Source organism: Pleurodeles waltl, chromosome 2_2 (assembly GCF_031143425.1).
Source record: "Pleurodeles waltl isolate 20211129_DDA chromosome 2_2, aPleWal1.hap1.20221129, whole genome shotgun sequence".
NCBI lineage: Eukaryota > Metazoa > Chordata > Amphibia > Caudata > Salamandridae > Pleurodeles > Pleurodeles waltl.
The window spans coordinates 511,487,508-511,501,502 of record NC_090439.1 but is presented as its reverse complement, the minus strand read 5'-3'; the positions used below and the strand labels follow the sequence as shown (position 1 = coordinate 511,501,502).

Below are 13,995 nucleotides of genomic sequence, written 5' to 3'. Positions count from 1 at the left end.
GTACTGAAGAACTGTGAGGAGAAGCAGAGTATGTCAGTGGCTCCTGCTTCTGTACTTGGCATTATGACACTCCCAGAGCCCTCAGAAGCAGCCGACATTCTAAAGCATGGGTATGGTGGTCCATTGACGAGGGACACTCTGGGAAGGCGAACTATCTCTCTGTGGACACGTCTAATGCTGCTCCTGCATGACCATGAAGTTCTGAGTGGGAAGCAATACAAACTTTCCCTGTCCTCAATGTGGGGAAGTGTAGCAAGTTAAAAACATACCCAGCTCAACAAACATCTTGGCAACATTGCTAAAACAACTTCAACTTTATCTGTCCCAAATGAATTTTTCTACAAAACACAAAGAGAGACTGAGGCTGTTCTGTGACACGAAAAAGATCACAATACGCTCGATTTGCTAAGAGTTAAAGGAAGAATGAAAAAAGCCACTCTGTGAGATACACAGAAGTAGCTGCTGAGGAGTACAAAGTATGTGTGTGGGAGATGTTTAAACTACTTACCCATCCCACTTTGCATTGTTACAGCCTTTACAGCAAAAGGAGAATCTGAGGCAGACATGATTTTCCTAATTTATATTTCAGACTGACACACAAAAAATGTCGCCCGTGGCGCGAGCCGAGCATTCAGCTCAGCGCGCGGCCGCGGTTCATAGCAGCTGGGCATGCCACGCCCCTACTGTGCTTTACTTTCTCGCTTGAGGCCCCAAATTGGGCATGGGGCCTCAGCGAGTCTTGGGCGCGACGCTCCCTCAATATTTACTTGGGCACCTTCCCCACACCCCTCACTTACCTGGTGAGCCTGTCCTTTTTCTTTCTTTCTTTTCTTTTTCTTCCTTTCCTCGTGTTTTTATGTGCATATTCAGGAGCCATGTTCTTTCTTTTTCCCAGCATGCCTTCTTTTTCCCTGCATGCCTTAGGAAACTTTTTCAACATATGTTCTATGTGTTCCTAAGTTTCTTTCCCAATCCAATATGGTGACTTTCTACTTCCTGTTGGTCATTTCCTGTTCTTGGGTATATAAGGTGAGTGATTCTTGTTCTCCTTGTGCTCCAACACTTCCTTTGGTGGTGATCTTCGCTCCTGCTACTTTTTTCTCTAGTTATTTATCCTCACCTGTTCCAGATTCTTCCAGTATTATTTTTCCTGTTGGAAGGCTTACCTTATTTCTTTTTTTTTGTTCCAGGGAGTTCCTGCTTTAGAGGTTTTTCCCTTAGGGTTTTTTCCTCTGGGACTCTTTCTGGAGGGCACAGACTGCTTTTTGGCGTTCCTCCGTCGGAGCACCGTGGCTACCAGAAAGGGCCACTCTTACCTGGGTCAAGGCAGAACCTGCAAGAATCAAGACCTTTCTGCAGTTCCAGTGGGCCAAAGACATAAACGACAAGTAGCCTGTGACAGAAAATGCCCGGGTTTAACTTAATTCACACAGGAAATGAATGGTATTTATTTCTTAATTGCCTTGAATGATGTTTGGCAAGTTACAGCTCCTTGCAAGAAAAAGCCAAGCTCTAAGTCTCCCATTAACACATGCTCCCAGATGCCCTGCACTAAAGCCAGTCTTATCTATCTGCTGGCATTTGAAACTGCAGAAGTCATAAGGCATAAATGAGCTTTAGTTCTGACTGCTGGAGCAGCCATTGCAGGCTAGGTCTCACAACAAAACAGACATAAGGAAAAAATATTCTAGAACAATTTTGTTGGTCTTTCATATTTAGATAAATACATACAAAATAAGCACACACCTAAATGAAAGATGATAAATCATACAAGTTAAAGAAATTGTTAGGCAACTCATTCTTTTATGTTAACATTATGAAACATCAATTGTTTAATGGACACCCTTGCCGAGATCTTGTGTGTAACCAGAGGGAAACAGAATTGAGTTTTATTTGGAGCAGTGGGAATTAGTGACTTCTGTACTTTAGTGCTAAGAGGTCGTAGTCTGTGACTAAAAGCATGATAATAAGCACATCGTTTTAGAGCTGTATTAGACACAGTAGAAGACAGGCTGCTGCAAAGCATGCAGATATTTAATGTTATAAAGCAAGCGTTAATATCATGGGGGTTGATTTGCCAAAATGCCAGGGATATGAGAAGTGACATCATATATCCTTTGACCTTAAGGTATCAAAGGAAGTGACATCATATAACCTGACCCAGATTTTTTCCAAGAAGATATGCCACATAATTCTAACATTACAACAATTGAGGATTTGTGCTGGATATTATCGCAAGATAACACAAATGCATTATGCGCTGCTTTGCTTAATATGTATTGAGGGGGTGTTCCATGGGTGGAGCCTGGGCGTTTCCATGTAACCACCCATGGATTGTAACACAAATTCCCTAATTACAAACATGGGAAGGCAGGAATTTGTTCCTTAATCTCACGCCTCCATGAGGCAGGCATCACAAGGAAATCTTTTTTTATTTCTCCTTATTTTTCCAAATGTACATGTGTGCTGAATGGTACATCACTTATACAAAGTGGGAAAAGCCTTAAAGCATGTTTTTTGTACTTGCAGGGACCCCGTTCAGTACAAAACCCATGCTTCAGAGAAGGCACATACCCTTGCACTATGGTCAACAGGTGTGTGCGTTGGTGCATGGCTGCTAAAGGAGTGCCAGTGCATGGGGAGAGAAGAAATGTGCCTACCTTATTCGATATGGAGCATTTTGTTTCTCTCTCTTTGACACAAGGCAGTGTTGTAACTTTGGTGCAGCATTGCCTTGCATCAAAGAATAGGGCCTCAACCTCACACAGTCTCACTAACTACCTGTAACTTACTCTCACTCATTTTCACTCACACTGGTATGCTTACACATACATGCACACTTGCTCACACATACACACGCTCTCTCACTTAAGCATAATCTTGCCTGCAAGCATGCAAACAACATACATTTAAAACCATTTTTACTTCCTACAGCTGCCACCAAAGTTCCTAAGTGTGCTCCACTTTTTTTGACACTAATAGTGAATAACAGATTACTATTCAGTATTACTATAATCGTACAGTAATGATTGCGTTGCCAGCCCAGTGTCCTTGACACTGATTTTGCCACCTCTGAGGCCAGGAGTCATCAAGGCAGCTGCAACTGGTGGCTCCTAAATGATATCCATGGTTAACCTTCTATTTCTGAGGTTTTGCAGCAGTCTCAAGATATTTTTAGAGCTTCTAATTCCTCAAAAGTGTGCAATTTCTGATTTGTTATCTTTTTCCATGCACTTCATTACTTGGTTTTACTTGTGAGAAAGTGTCACTCTAAGGGGCATATTTATACTCTGTTTGCACCGAATTAGTGTCATTTTTTGTTACTCTAATTCGGTGCAAAACTAACTACATATTTATACTTTGGTGCTAGACCCCTCTAGCGCCAAATTTATGGAGTTAAAGTCATTTTTTTTAAGTGGAGACCTATCTTGCCTTAATGAGATGGAAGGTAGGCGTTCCCGTGCAAAAAATGACTCTCTGGCCTTAACGCCATATTTAGGGGCATATTTATACTTTGCAGCATATTTATACTCTGTTTGCACCGAATTAGCGTCATTTTTTTTACACCCATTCGGAGCAAATCTAACTCCATATTTATACTTTGGTGCTAGACCCGCCTAGCACCAAGGCCCTGATTTATACTTTTTTTGCGGCGCATTAGCGTCATTTTTCGACACAAAAGTGGCTCAAACTTACAAAACATTGGCCCTAATTTATACTTTTTGCTGCAAAACTGCACTAACTCAGTTTTGCACCAAAAAGTTTAGCACCGGCTTGCACCATTTCTGTGCATCAGCCGGGCACCATATTTATGGAATGGTGCAAGCTGGTGCAAAGGGTAGGCTAGAGTAAAAGAAAATGACTTTAGTCGGGTGAGGCTGGCAGTATAGAAGAAGAGGGTTTAGCACCAAAAAATATCTTTAGGCAGGTTAGAGTAAAAAAAATGACTAACCAGATTAGCGTCATTTTATGGTGCTAAACCTACCACTGGCCAGCACAGAGGACAGGGGTCTCCTGGGCATGGCCATTGCACCCTGTGCAATGTATGGGGGCCCATTTCAGGGGCCCCTATGGCACTTTAAAAAATAAAATGCAATCTTACCTATACTTACCTGGGATGAGGTTCCCCATCCTCTGCAGTCCCTCTGGTGTGGGTGGGGGTGCCCCTGGGCCCTAGGGAGGGCACCTGTGGGCTTACTCCATGGTCTTCCACCATGGAAATAGGCCCACAGGTTCCCTAACGCCTGCCATGACCCAGGCTTTAAAAAATGGGGCAAAGCAAGCTTTGCCCCATTTTTTGAACCCTCCTCCCTCCCTTGCACCAATTTTGCATGGGAGTATAAATATGGCGTTAAGGCCATAGAGTCATTTTTTGCACAGGAACGCCTGCCTTGCATCTTATTAAGGCAAGGTAGGTTTCCACTTCCAAAAAATGACTTTAACTCCATAAATTTGGCGCTAAATGGGTCTAGCACCAAAGTATAAATATGGAGTTAAGTTTGCACTCAATTAGAGTAAAAAACAAATGATGCTAATTCAATGCAAACAGAGTATAAATATGCCCCTTAGCGACAAAAAATGATGCTAATCTGGTCAGAATCATTTATTTTGACTCAAACCTGCCTAACGTCATTTTTTTTAAGCTAGCCTACCCTTTGCACCGGCTTGCACCATTCCATAAATATGGTGCCCAGCTGGTGCTAAAAAATGGTGCAAGCCGGTGCAAAACCTTTTGGTGCAAAACTGCCTTAGTGCAGTTTTGCACCAAAAAGTATAAATAAGGCCCTCAGTGTCACATATTAGACAGTTGAATGTGACTCACAGCTGCACTGAAAGCATGGAAATGTCACACATAAGCAATCTGAAAACCTGGCAACTATGTAAACCGCAAAACAAACTGAAAAATTGAGCTGCTCAAAACCGGCCTTGAGTTGTCGGAATTATCAGGATGCCCTCCCCATTCATCCCAAACTTAGCTGCAGAAGCATGAAACATATGCTCAGATCAAATAAGACCAAATAAATAAAAAAAGCCAAACACTAGTCATCCCGTAAAAGCCACAGTGAATGCAGACACAGTGTACTGTGAAGTAACAGAGAGGCAACACATACAAAGCTTTACAAATAGGTACATAAATAAACAAAACCTACCTTTCTGCCACGGATGGCAGCCATTGCTGGGTGAACTGGAGCAGGTTGTTTTACTTCTATGTCTATTCTTCGGCCATCGCTTTCATAATACTGTCCTTTGGTACCATAGGCACAGGCAAACATTTCCATTGGCAAGTGTTGATACAGCAAACAGCTAACACAAAGAAACACACATGCAGGGATACAGAGTGCTGTTAAATTACTAACTTTTTGAAAATCATTGTCAATGACTGAATATGCTGCAATGTCATATTAATAGTAGAAAGTATCAGATAACTAAACTCACAAGCTGCAGAAATTTGATTTACATCATAACAATTTATTGCAAACAAAAACATTATTTGCAATACCAGACAAATAAAATGTACGATAAAAGATTCCCCCTCTATTATGACATTTCATTCATGCATCTGTAGCTTGGCGTTTAAACATAATGACATACTAGTATGAAAAAAAGCAGGTTAGTTAGGGGGTCAGTAAGCGGTTGTCTGGTGCAAAGCAGGGCAGGCCTTAGGGCAGTGCGACTGGTGTAAACGCACTGGGTGCTGACCTGGAAAGGGGGGTAGGGATGGGCATTGACAGAAATCAGATTTTACTAATACATTGAAGTTAGCATATGGCGATTTATAAATCTTCATTTAAAAGCCTAACAGAGAAATTAATATGAAATGTACAAATATGCACCTTTGAATAATGGCAGACATTGTGCCCGCCATTTATTTGGACATCACGTTCTGCTATAGCAAGATGTTGTGCATTTATAACCTAGTGAACTACTGACATGAATTAATGTAAAAAGTATTATTTTTAAAGATACAGTAGAGATGAAAAATATAACACGAGTATTGAATGAACATGAATTAACCGTACGTATACTGACGTATATGGATTTTTAAGAATTTAGAGTTGTGTGAAGAGAAATAAATGTACATTTCACTTATTTTTAGTGTTATGCATTAATGATGTCTGCAACTAAAATGCATTCTATTTGCATATGTTAATTAAATGGTACGCATTAGCAGAAACGTTTAGCAATTAGAAAAATTTATTTAGGCTCATTTAACCGGACTAGGCCTGAAGATTAATTTTTGCTCAAATAGTGGGAAGTGCTAATTCATCATGTTTCCTTTGACATTCATCATGTTTCTAAGTTTGCTTATGTTCTGGAGAATGTCTTACTGTATTAAGAGATAGCAATTGTGGTTCTGTTGACCTCGAAATATAACGATATTTGCTCTACATGTAGTTGCACAATAAGTATTATTGAATTCACATGAGAATTGTGGGATCATCGTCTGGTACATGGGAAAAAGTCTCACTGTTTCAATTTCTATACAAATTATCACTTTTCAACAGAACTGTATGAATTAATCAAGATGACTTTGTATTTTCCTTAAGAAAATCCAGAGTAGTTGCAAACTTGATGGGCGTCGATAAACCTGATGGGCGTCTATAATTTTCATTGGATATTGATCTATTTGCGCAAGATGGGTCCACTCTTAGGACCAATCAGATCTCTATGGACATTTCTACTTAGGGAGAGACTTTTAAAACTAAACTAGGAGAGTCTTCTTGCTTGGGGTTCGTGCTGTCAACTCCTGTTCCCCTCAAAGCCTCATACCCTTTCTACCCTTTCATGTTATGAGTTCCCCTTTAGTCCTTTATCCGCCATTTACACATGCTGTTCAGTACTAATATGCCCAACAAATTCTGAACTGCTGTCCTGCCCCATGTGCTGCTCGTGTTTTGCACTGTCCCTGATACTGTTTGTCTGCTAATACTGAGAAACTGTGGGCACTCTGGACTGACAAATCTTTTCTGTCTGCTGTCCCATGAGGATGTGGTTTCCTTTTCAGCTTAGATGACTACACCATTGTATTTTTATTGTGAGTTACCCCAGTTAGATAATTTTTCTACTTATTTTGTCTCTTGTTTTTTCCGCATGTGTTAGTCCGTCCCCACGCATGCAAATCCAAAATTCATAATAGGGGTATGGATGGCCCAGCCCAAATACTGATTGTTGAGAAACGTTCTTAACAACGTTTTGCAAACAATGCATATGTTTAACATGCAAGTGTAACCATGCTTGCCGGAAAAATGCATGGCTTTTTCGGAACCTTAACCGCACATGTGCCAAACTACGCATAAGTGTGGTTAAGGCACAGAAAAAGCTAGAGTGGATCGGGAGAGGACACTTTGAGGTAAGTGTCGTTGGGGCAGGGGTGGGGGATGGATTAAGGGCTTTTGGGCTATATTTCTTTAAGGGGCAGGGGTTTGGGTATTTTTTTTATTTAGGGCTTAGGATGGGGGCAGAGTAGTTTATTTATAAAGAGTTGGGGGAAGATTTAAGGAGGGGCAGGAGGAGGGAGGAGAGAAGAGAAGGAAGAATCGTGAGAGGACGCGGTGAGGTGAGCAGGGTTAGGGCACGGTTGGTAGGTAGTTTTTAGCAGTGGGGTGGATTTAGGGCTTAGGGTGGGTGGCGGTGTTGGGTAGTTTAGTTTTTAGGGGCAAGAGTGCAGTGGTTGGAACAGTTTTTCTTTAGGGCTTAGGGTGGGTGGGGGTCAGGGTAGTTTAGTTTTTATGAATGGGGGTTGGGCTAATTTGTTTTTAGGGGTCAGGGCGAGAGAGGGGTGTTTGGGTAGTTTCGTTTTATTGTGAAGGGGTGTTGGGGGTTGGGATAGTTTTTTTTTAGGGCTGTTCGGGGTAGTTTATCTGTTAGGTGTGAGGGTAGTTTTGGGCCTTAAGACAGATCGGCGGGGTTGTATGGCAGAACGACACATGCCATTTAGCATGCCATTTCCACATATGCCTTTACTATGCATTCTTTTTAATGAATTTCATTGTAAAGGGATGCGCGGTAAAGGCATGCGAGGTTCCGAACTCGTTGTTAAGGCATGCATTGTTCCGGCATGCATGTTTCTTTCATACAATCCTGATTGTTATAAATTGAATTTTGATGATTTACTGATGTTACCATCATCTGCTTTGAAATCTGTTTTTGATGTGTATATTGTAGTTCTGTTCATTTGTGTTATTCTTCTGGAGTGTTTAATCATATTGATGGTTAGTAGGCCAAGGGCCACATGAATAAACCACTTAACCAGTCTTGTGCATTTTGCCACGTATAAAAGGCAAACTACGATTCAGTATCTTGTTACCGAATGGCATTTTGCTTTTGCTATTTGGTATTAGGAAAGGGCGTGTTTAGAGTGTCCTTTCCTAAAACCAAATAGCACTGGCATGTATGAATGTTTTACGACCGTGAATGAGGTTGCAAAACATGTGCAGTTACCACCAACTTCGAGTTGGTGGTAACCATTCACGAAGGGGAAGGGGAGGGGAAGGGGTCCCGAAGTGATGGACCCCTTTGTGAATGGGGGCGCAAAACTTTTTCAGCCCAGGCAGTGGTTCCATGGACCACTGCCTACATTGAAAAAAGGAAAAGAAAGCTTTTCTTTTTTTTTTGCAATGCATCCTGTTTTCCATTAAAGAAAATGGGCTACATTAGGAAAAGAACCTGCTTTATTTAGAAAGGAGTCACAGACATGGTGGTCTACTGTCCATAGGAGGCCACAATCGCTGTAAGGGTGGGCCGTTCACAATAGGGTTGTAAATTGCAACCTACCTCATGAATATTGATGAGGTAGTCCATTTGTGACCCCACTGGGAATCACAAACAGTGTGATTTACACTGTTGTGCATTTTGTTTTGTGACTCACAATTTGAGATTTCCAAAAGGATTGCAAATTGCGAGTCACAAAACAAAATTACAAAATTACATTATAGACATTAATCTCTTTAGACAGTTCAATCAGCATAGGGTTTTCATGTATGTTTATAACTTAGTTTTGGGTACCATTTACATTGACTCTGAGGATGTAATAAAGCTTTTAAACTTAATTCAGTTTGGAGTCATGTTTCCATGGCCAGATTAGTCATGGGGTTTAAATTGGTTTGATTTCTCATGTTATTGATTTGTGTTGAATAAATCTAATTACTCACTCTTCACTGAGTCCAAAGATCCCATGGACCTCTAGTGTGGGTGGGACGAGTTGTGGCATCTTACCAGCGTGCGGTTTCTGAATCCAAATTGTGAGGAAGTCCTCTGCGTGCTAATACAGCACTGACCTCAGGAGGGCGCTTTGTTTAGCATAACTTACAATTTAAAAGCACCTGCTGCAGAGTTCCTTTTGCATCCAGCTTTCAGGCAGCAATAATAATATCAAACCAACTATTGTGGTTAATGTTGCTGCTAGAAAGAGATTGACGTTTTGTCTAATGGCAGTTTTGACTCGCTATAAAGATGTAGAGGGTTAATATGTCTTCTGCAAAGAACAGCTCTGTATTTTATGTGGATAGCTGAGTGGATTAGTAAAGCCTGCCTTTACCAGTGTTCTAAAACAAATTAAATGTATCCGAGAAAGGGACTATGGAGAGACAAGGGGCACTTTTGCTGGGTGGGAGTGAGGCAATCTGAGGAGGAGGTCGGGGTTGGGGTGGGCCTGCCAAAAAAGGAGGGTGCGTGCAGTGAGGAACTCACCAACAAACTGCAGCCAACACCAGTATTGTCGTTTTTTTTTAAACATGAGGCGCTGGCCTCAGGTCCTTTTATTTTCTCCCTCTGTCACATCATGGCCTGTACCAGTGGGTCATGCCATGACAGGGTGAACCAACTTTCCCTAACATGGGACATCCCAATGTCCCAACACAACATTCCTCCTTCACCCCAAACAGAACAAAACAAGAACATGGGGAATTGAAGTAAACTAAAGCAGAAAAAGAATCAAGTTCCACAGAAATATTCTTAGCCCGCACACTGAGTAAGACATTGTCAGTCACCAAATAAAAGAACATAGGCATCGACACAGACATTTGAATTACTGGTAAAGTCAGACAAAACACCACTTGAGCACCATGAAAAAACACATATTTATGGAAAGGCTTTCAGATTTATACAAAATCCTACAGGTTCTTGAAGAGGGGAACTAAATCATATCTCCCCAAACATTGCCCACTGCAGCCAGACTCCTTTCCACCACACTCTTGCACAGGTGGAGTAATCCCTGCCCCAGGACTTCCACTGCTGATGTCCCTCTTATGAGTCTGTGGAGTTTCCAAAAGGTTACTGTGTTGTTGGGGAGCATCAGGACCTCTGAATGGTGGCTGAGGGGAGGAACAAATGGCATTTGGTTGTGCTCTCGTGTTGTCATTGTTCACACCACTATTGCTCCTGATTCAGGTTCAGGCTGTTGATACCGTCTGAAGAACAATACATTCCTTGTTATTTGTTATCCTAGCTTTCCAACAGTGATCATAGTTCCCTTGTCTGCACTCACTTTCAATGGCTCAACCTCAAAGTGTAAAAGAAAATTGTTTCCTGCACATTGATTTTTGACAAGTACCAGATCACCAATTTGAAGCTGGCGTAGTTTTGCCCTTCGTCTCCTTGACATGCTATCATTTCATTCATGGCATCGCTGCAGCACCTCCGCAGCCTTCTCTGTGATTTCAGATATTTTTACCACATGCGGAATAGTATCTCCAACCATCTGATTGATGCACAAAGCGCTAGGGAATACTCCAGTGGTAGCGTGAGGCATGAGATGGTACTCACAAAGGAAAGCATATAGTAAACACTCCATATTCTGACCATTAGCTAAAGCAATTCTCAGAAATTTATTTAAGGTCCTCATGAAGCGTTCCGCCTGACTATTCAATTGGGGCCATTAAGGATAGATTTTCCTATGGTGGACGCCTCTGGAGGCAAGGTGCTCCGCAAATTCTTTTCTAGAAAAAAGAGGACTGCTGTCGGTCCCGAGTTTGTTCAATAGACCATGAGTTGCCATGACTTTTTCCACCTGTAGTATGGTCTGGCCCGCTGTCATTGACTCTAAAATCTAAACTTTTGCGTATTTAGAGAAATTGTATATGATCACCAACCTGTGCCGCCATCAGACATACTCCCAAAGCCAGTACTCTCTCTGTGCCATGGAATGGAAGGAATGGGTTCCGTGATGAGAGGTGCCTGCGGACCTGCCGTGCCAGCAGCTTGGCACATGGAGCATTGTCTCACAGTGCGTTTCACCCAGTCATCCAGACCCGGGAACCAAACCTTGCATAGGAGCCTGGACTTCATCTTTACTACTCCTTGATGAGCAGAGTGAGCTAGGTCAACACCTTCTTTTTGTAGTGATGCCAGAATTACCAATCGAGGACCTCTTAATAGACACCCTTCAGGAGAGACCACCAGTTCACGCCAAACATTGTGTAGTGACAAAAGTGTCGACTGGGCATCATCTGTTCTATGGGTGACTGTTAGAAATGGGGTCTCTGGTTGGCAGTCAGTTTTCACTCTGTCCAAGCAGATACCCTTACTCTAGTCAAGGTAAGGGAGATACACAGCTAGGATAACCCCTGCTCACCCCTTGGTAGCTGGGCAGAAGTAGTCAGGCTGATCTCACAGGCAATGTGTAAAGTATTTGTACCAACACTCAGAGTAATGCAGTGAAAACACTAAATAATGGACACAACACAGCTTTAGAAAAATAGGCAATATTTCTCTAAATCAAACAAGACCAAAATGACAAAGATCCAACATACACAGGTAAAGTTATGATTTTTTAAATTAAAAAGAGTCTTACTCCATAGAAAACAATGGGTGCGTTGACGTTACACAAAGTACCTGGTTTGCGTCAAAAATAAAGCCGCTCAGGCGAACGTGTGTCAGAAAAGTCAGTGATGTGTCGATTCCTTACTCGCAAGTGAGGCAGTGCGTAATTTCTATTCTGGTAGGGTAGGCTATGCGCTGTTTTTCTCCCCTGCAGAGGAGTGATGCGTCGATTTCTAAACGGGCAACCTCGGATCCGTGCAGGTTCATGGTGTTTTTGACGCCAAGCGATGATGCGTGCGAAATCCAGTTGCATGGTGGTGAAGAACCGTGCTGCATGGGGGATGTGTCGAATTCAGCAGCCACAAGTTGGTGTTGCATCATTTCTCCAGCTGTGATGTAGGTTGTACGTCGATTTCCCAGCTACGATGCAGGTGATGAGTCGATTTTCCAGCCGAAATTCAGGAGGCACGTCATTTTTACAGCTGCGCTGCAGGTGGCATGGCAATTTTTCTCCTGCACAGCACCTGTACATGGATTTCGGTATTGGTTCCACCTGCTAGGAGTTGCAGCAATAGAGTCCAGGTGCTGGCAGAGCTGGCAAAGTCCTTGATAGCCCTGAGACTGCAAAACAGGTGGCAAGCTCAGTCAAAGCCATTGGAGACACTTCACAAGTAGGAAAAAACCACAAAGTCCAGTCTTTGTTCTCAGGCAGAAGCCGCAACTGCAGGCCAGCCCAGCAAAGCACACTCTAAGGCAAAAGGGCAGTCCTTCTTTTCCAGCTCTTCAGGTCTTCTCCTTGGCAGAGGTTCCTCTTGGTTCCAGAAGTAATCTAAAAGTCTTGGGTTTTGGGTCCACTACATATACCCCTGTGTGCATTTGAAGTTGGCAAACTTCAAAGGAAAGTCTCTGTTGTTCACAAGATCCTGCCTTGCCCAGACCTGGATCCAGGCTCACACAAGGGGGCTGGAGACTGATATTGTGTGAGGGCAGGCACAGCCCTTCCAGGTATGGTGTCAGCTCCTCCCTCCACTCTGGCCCAGGTGGCCCATCAGGATATGCAAGCTACACCCCAGCTTCCTTTGTGTCACTGACTAGTGGAGATTCAAAAATAGCCCAATTGTCAGTCTCACCCAGACAGGGAATACACAAGCAGGCACAGAATGGTTTAATCAAGAAAATGCCCACTTTCTAAAAGTAGCATTTTCAAACTGACAATTTAAAAACTAACTTCACCAAAAGATGTATTTTTAAATTGTGAGTTCAGAGACCCCAAACTCCATATATTTATCTGCTCCTATTAGCCCTAGCATCCTTGGTGTAGTCTCCACTAACTTTTTGCCTCTACTTCCCAAGTTGTTGCTGTGTGCTAAACTCTGTTTTTGTTACTCTAAGCACTTTACCACTGCTGACCAGTGCTAAAGTGCAATTGCTCCCTATGTGGAATTGTATGTGTAATTGGTTTTTCCATAATTGGAATATTTGATTTACTAGTAAGACACTAGTAAAGTGCACTAGAGGTGCCTAGGGCCTGTAAATCAAATGCTACTAGTGGGTCTGCAGCACCGACTGTGCAACCCACGAGTAGCCCTGTAAACATGGCTCAGACCTGCTACTAGAGTGTCTGTGTGTGCAGTTTTAAACTGGCAATTCGGCCTGGCCAGTGTTCCCACTAGCCAGGCCAAAACCTTCCCTTTTTATACATTTAAGACATTCCTGAGGTAGGCCCTAAGTAACCCCAGGGGCAGGGTGCAGTGTATGTTAACGGTAGGACACGTAGTGATGTGTGTTACCTGTCCTAACAGTGAAATACTGCCAAATTTGTTTTTCACTGTTGCAAGGCCTATTTCTCTCATACGTTGAAGGGGCTGCCTTTAAATAACTTTTAAGTGCAGTTTCATTTTGGGAGCTGTTAGAAATGGGGTCTTTGGTTGGCAATCAGAATGACCCCAGTCCAAGCAAGGACCCTCACTCTAGACAAGGTAAAGGAGAAATGCACCTGGTTAACCCCGGCTCACCCCCTTGGTAGCTTGGCATGAGCAAAAAGGCTTAACCCAGAAGCAATGTGTAAAGTATTTGTACCAACAGACACGGTAGTACAGTGAAATACTACAAAACACCCCTAGTGGAATGCAATAGCTTCCTTCTTGATATGGGAGTAGCGCTGCTTTGTGTCGGTGAGAGCACGACTGGTGTATGCCACCGGCCCCAAGAAACTGCACACCCCTTTGACACTGT

The 13,995-nt window shown here is 42.7% G+C and overlaps 1 protein-coding gene across 2 annotated transcripts in view; it reads right to left on the bottom strand.

Moving 5' to 3' along the window:
- The window catches only part of LAMA3 (laminin subunit alpha 3), a 933,952-nt gene that overhangs the window by 396,179 nt on the left and 523,778 nt on the right, over nucleotides 1-13,995 (bottom strand). For both annotated transcript variants that reach the window (XM_069220025.1, XM_069220026.1), the window contains one exon: nucleotides 5,151-5,304. In XM_069220025.1, coding sequence (XP_069076126.1) covers nucleotides 5,151-5,304 — 154 coding nt within the window. The remainder of the gene's footprint in view (nucleotides 1-5,150; nucleotides 5,305-13,995) is intronic.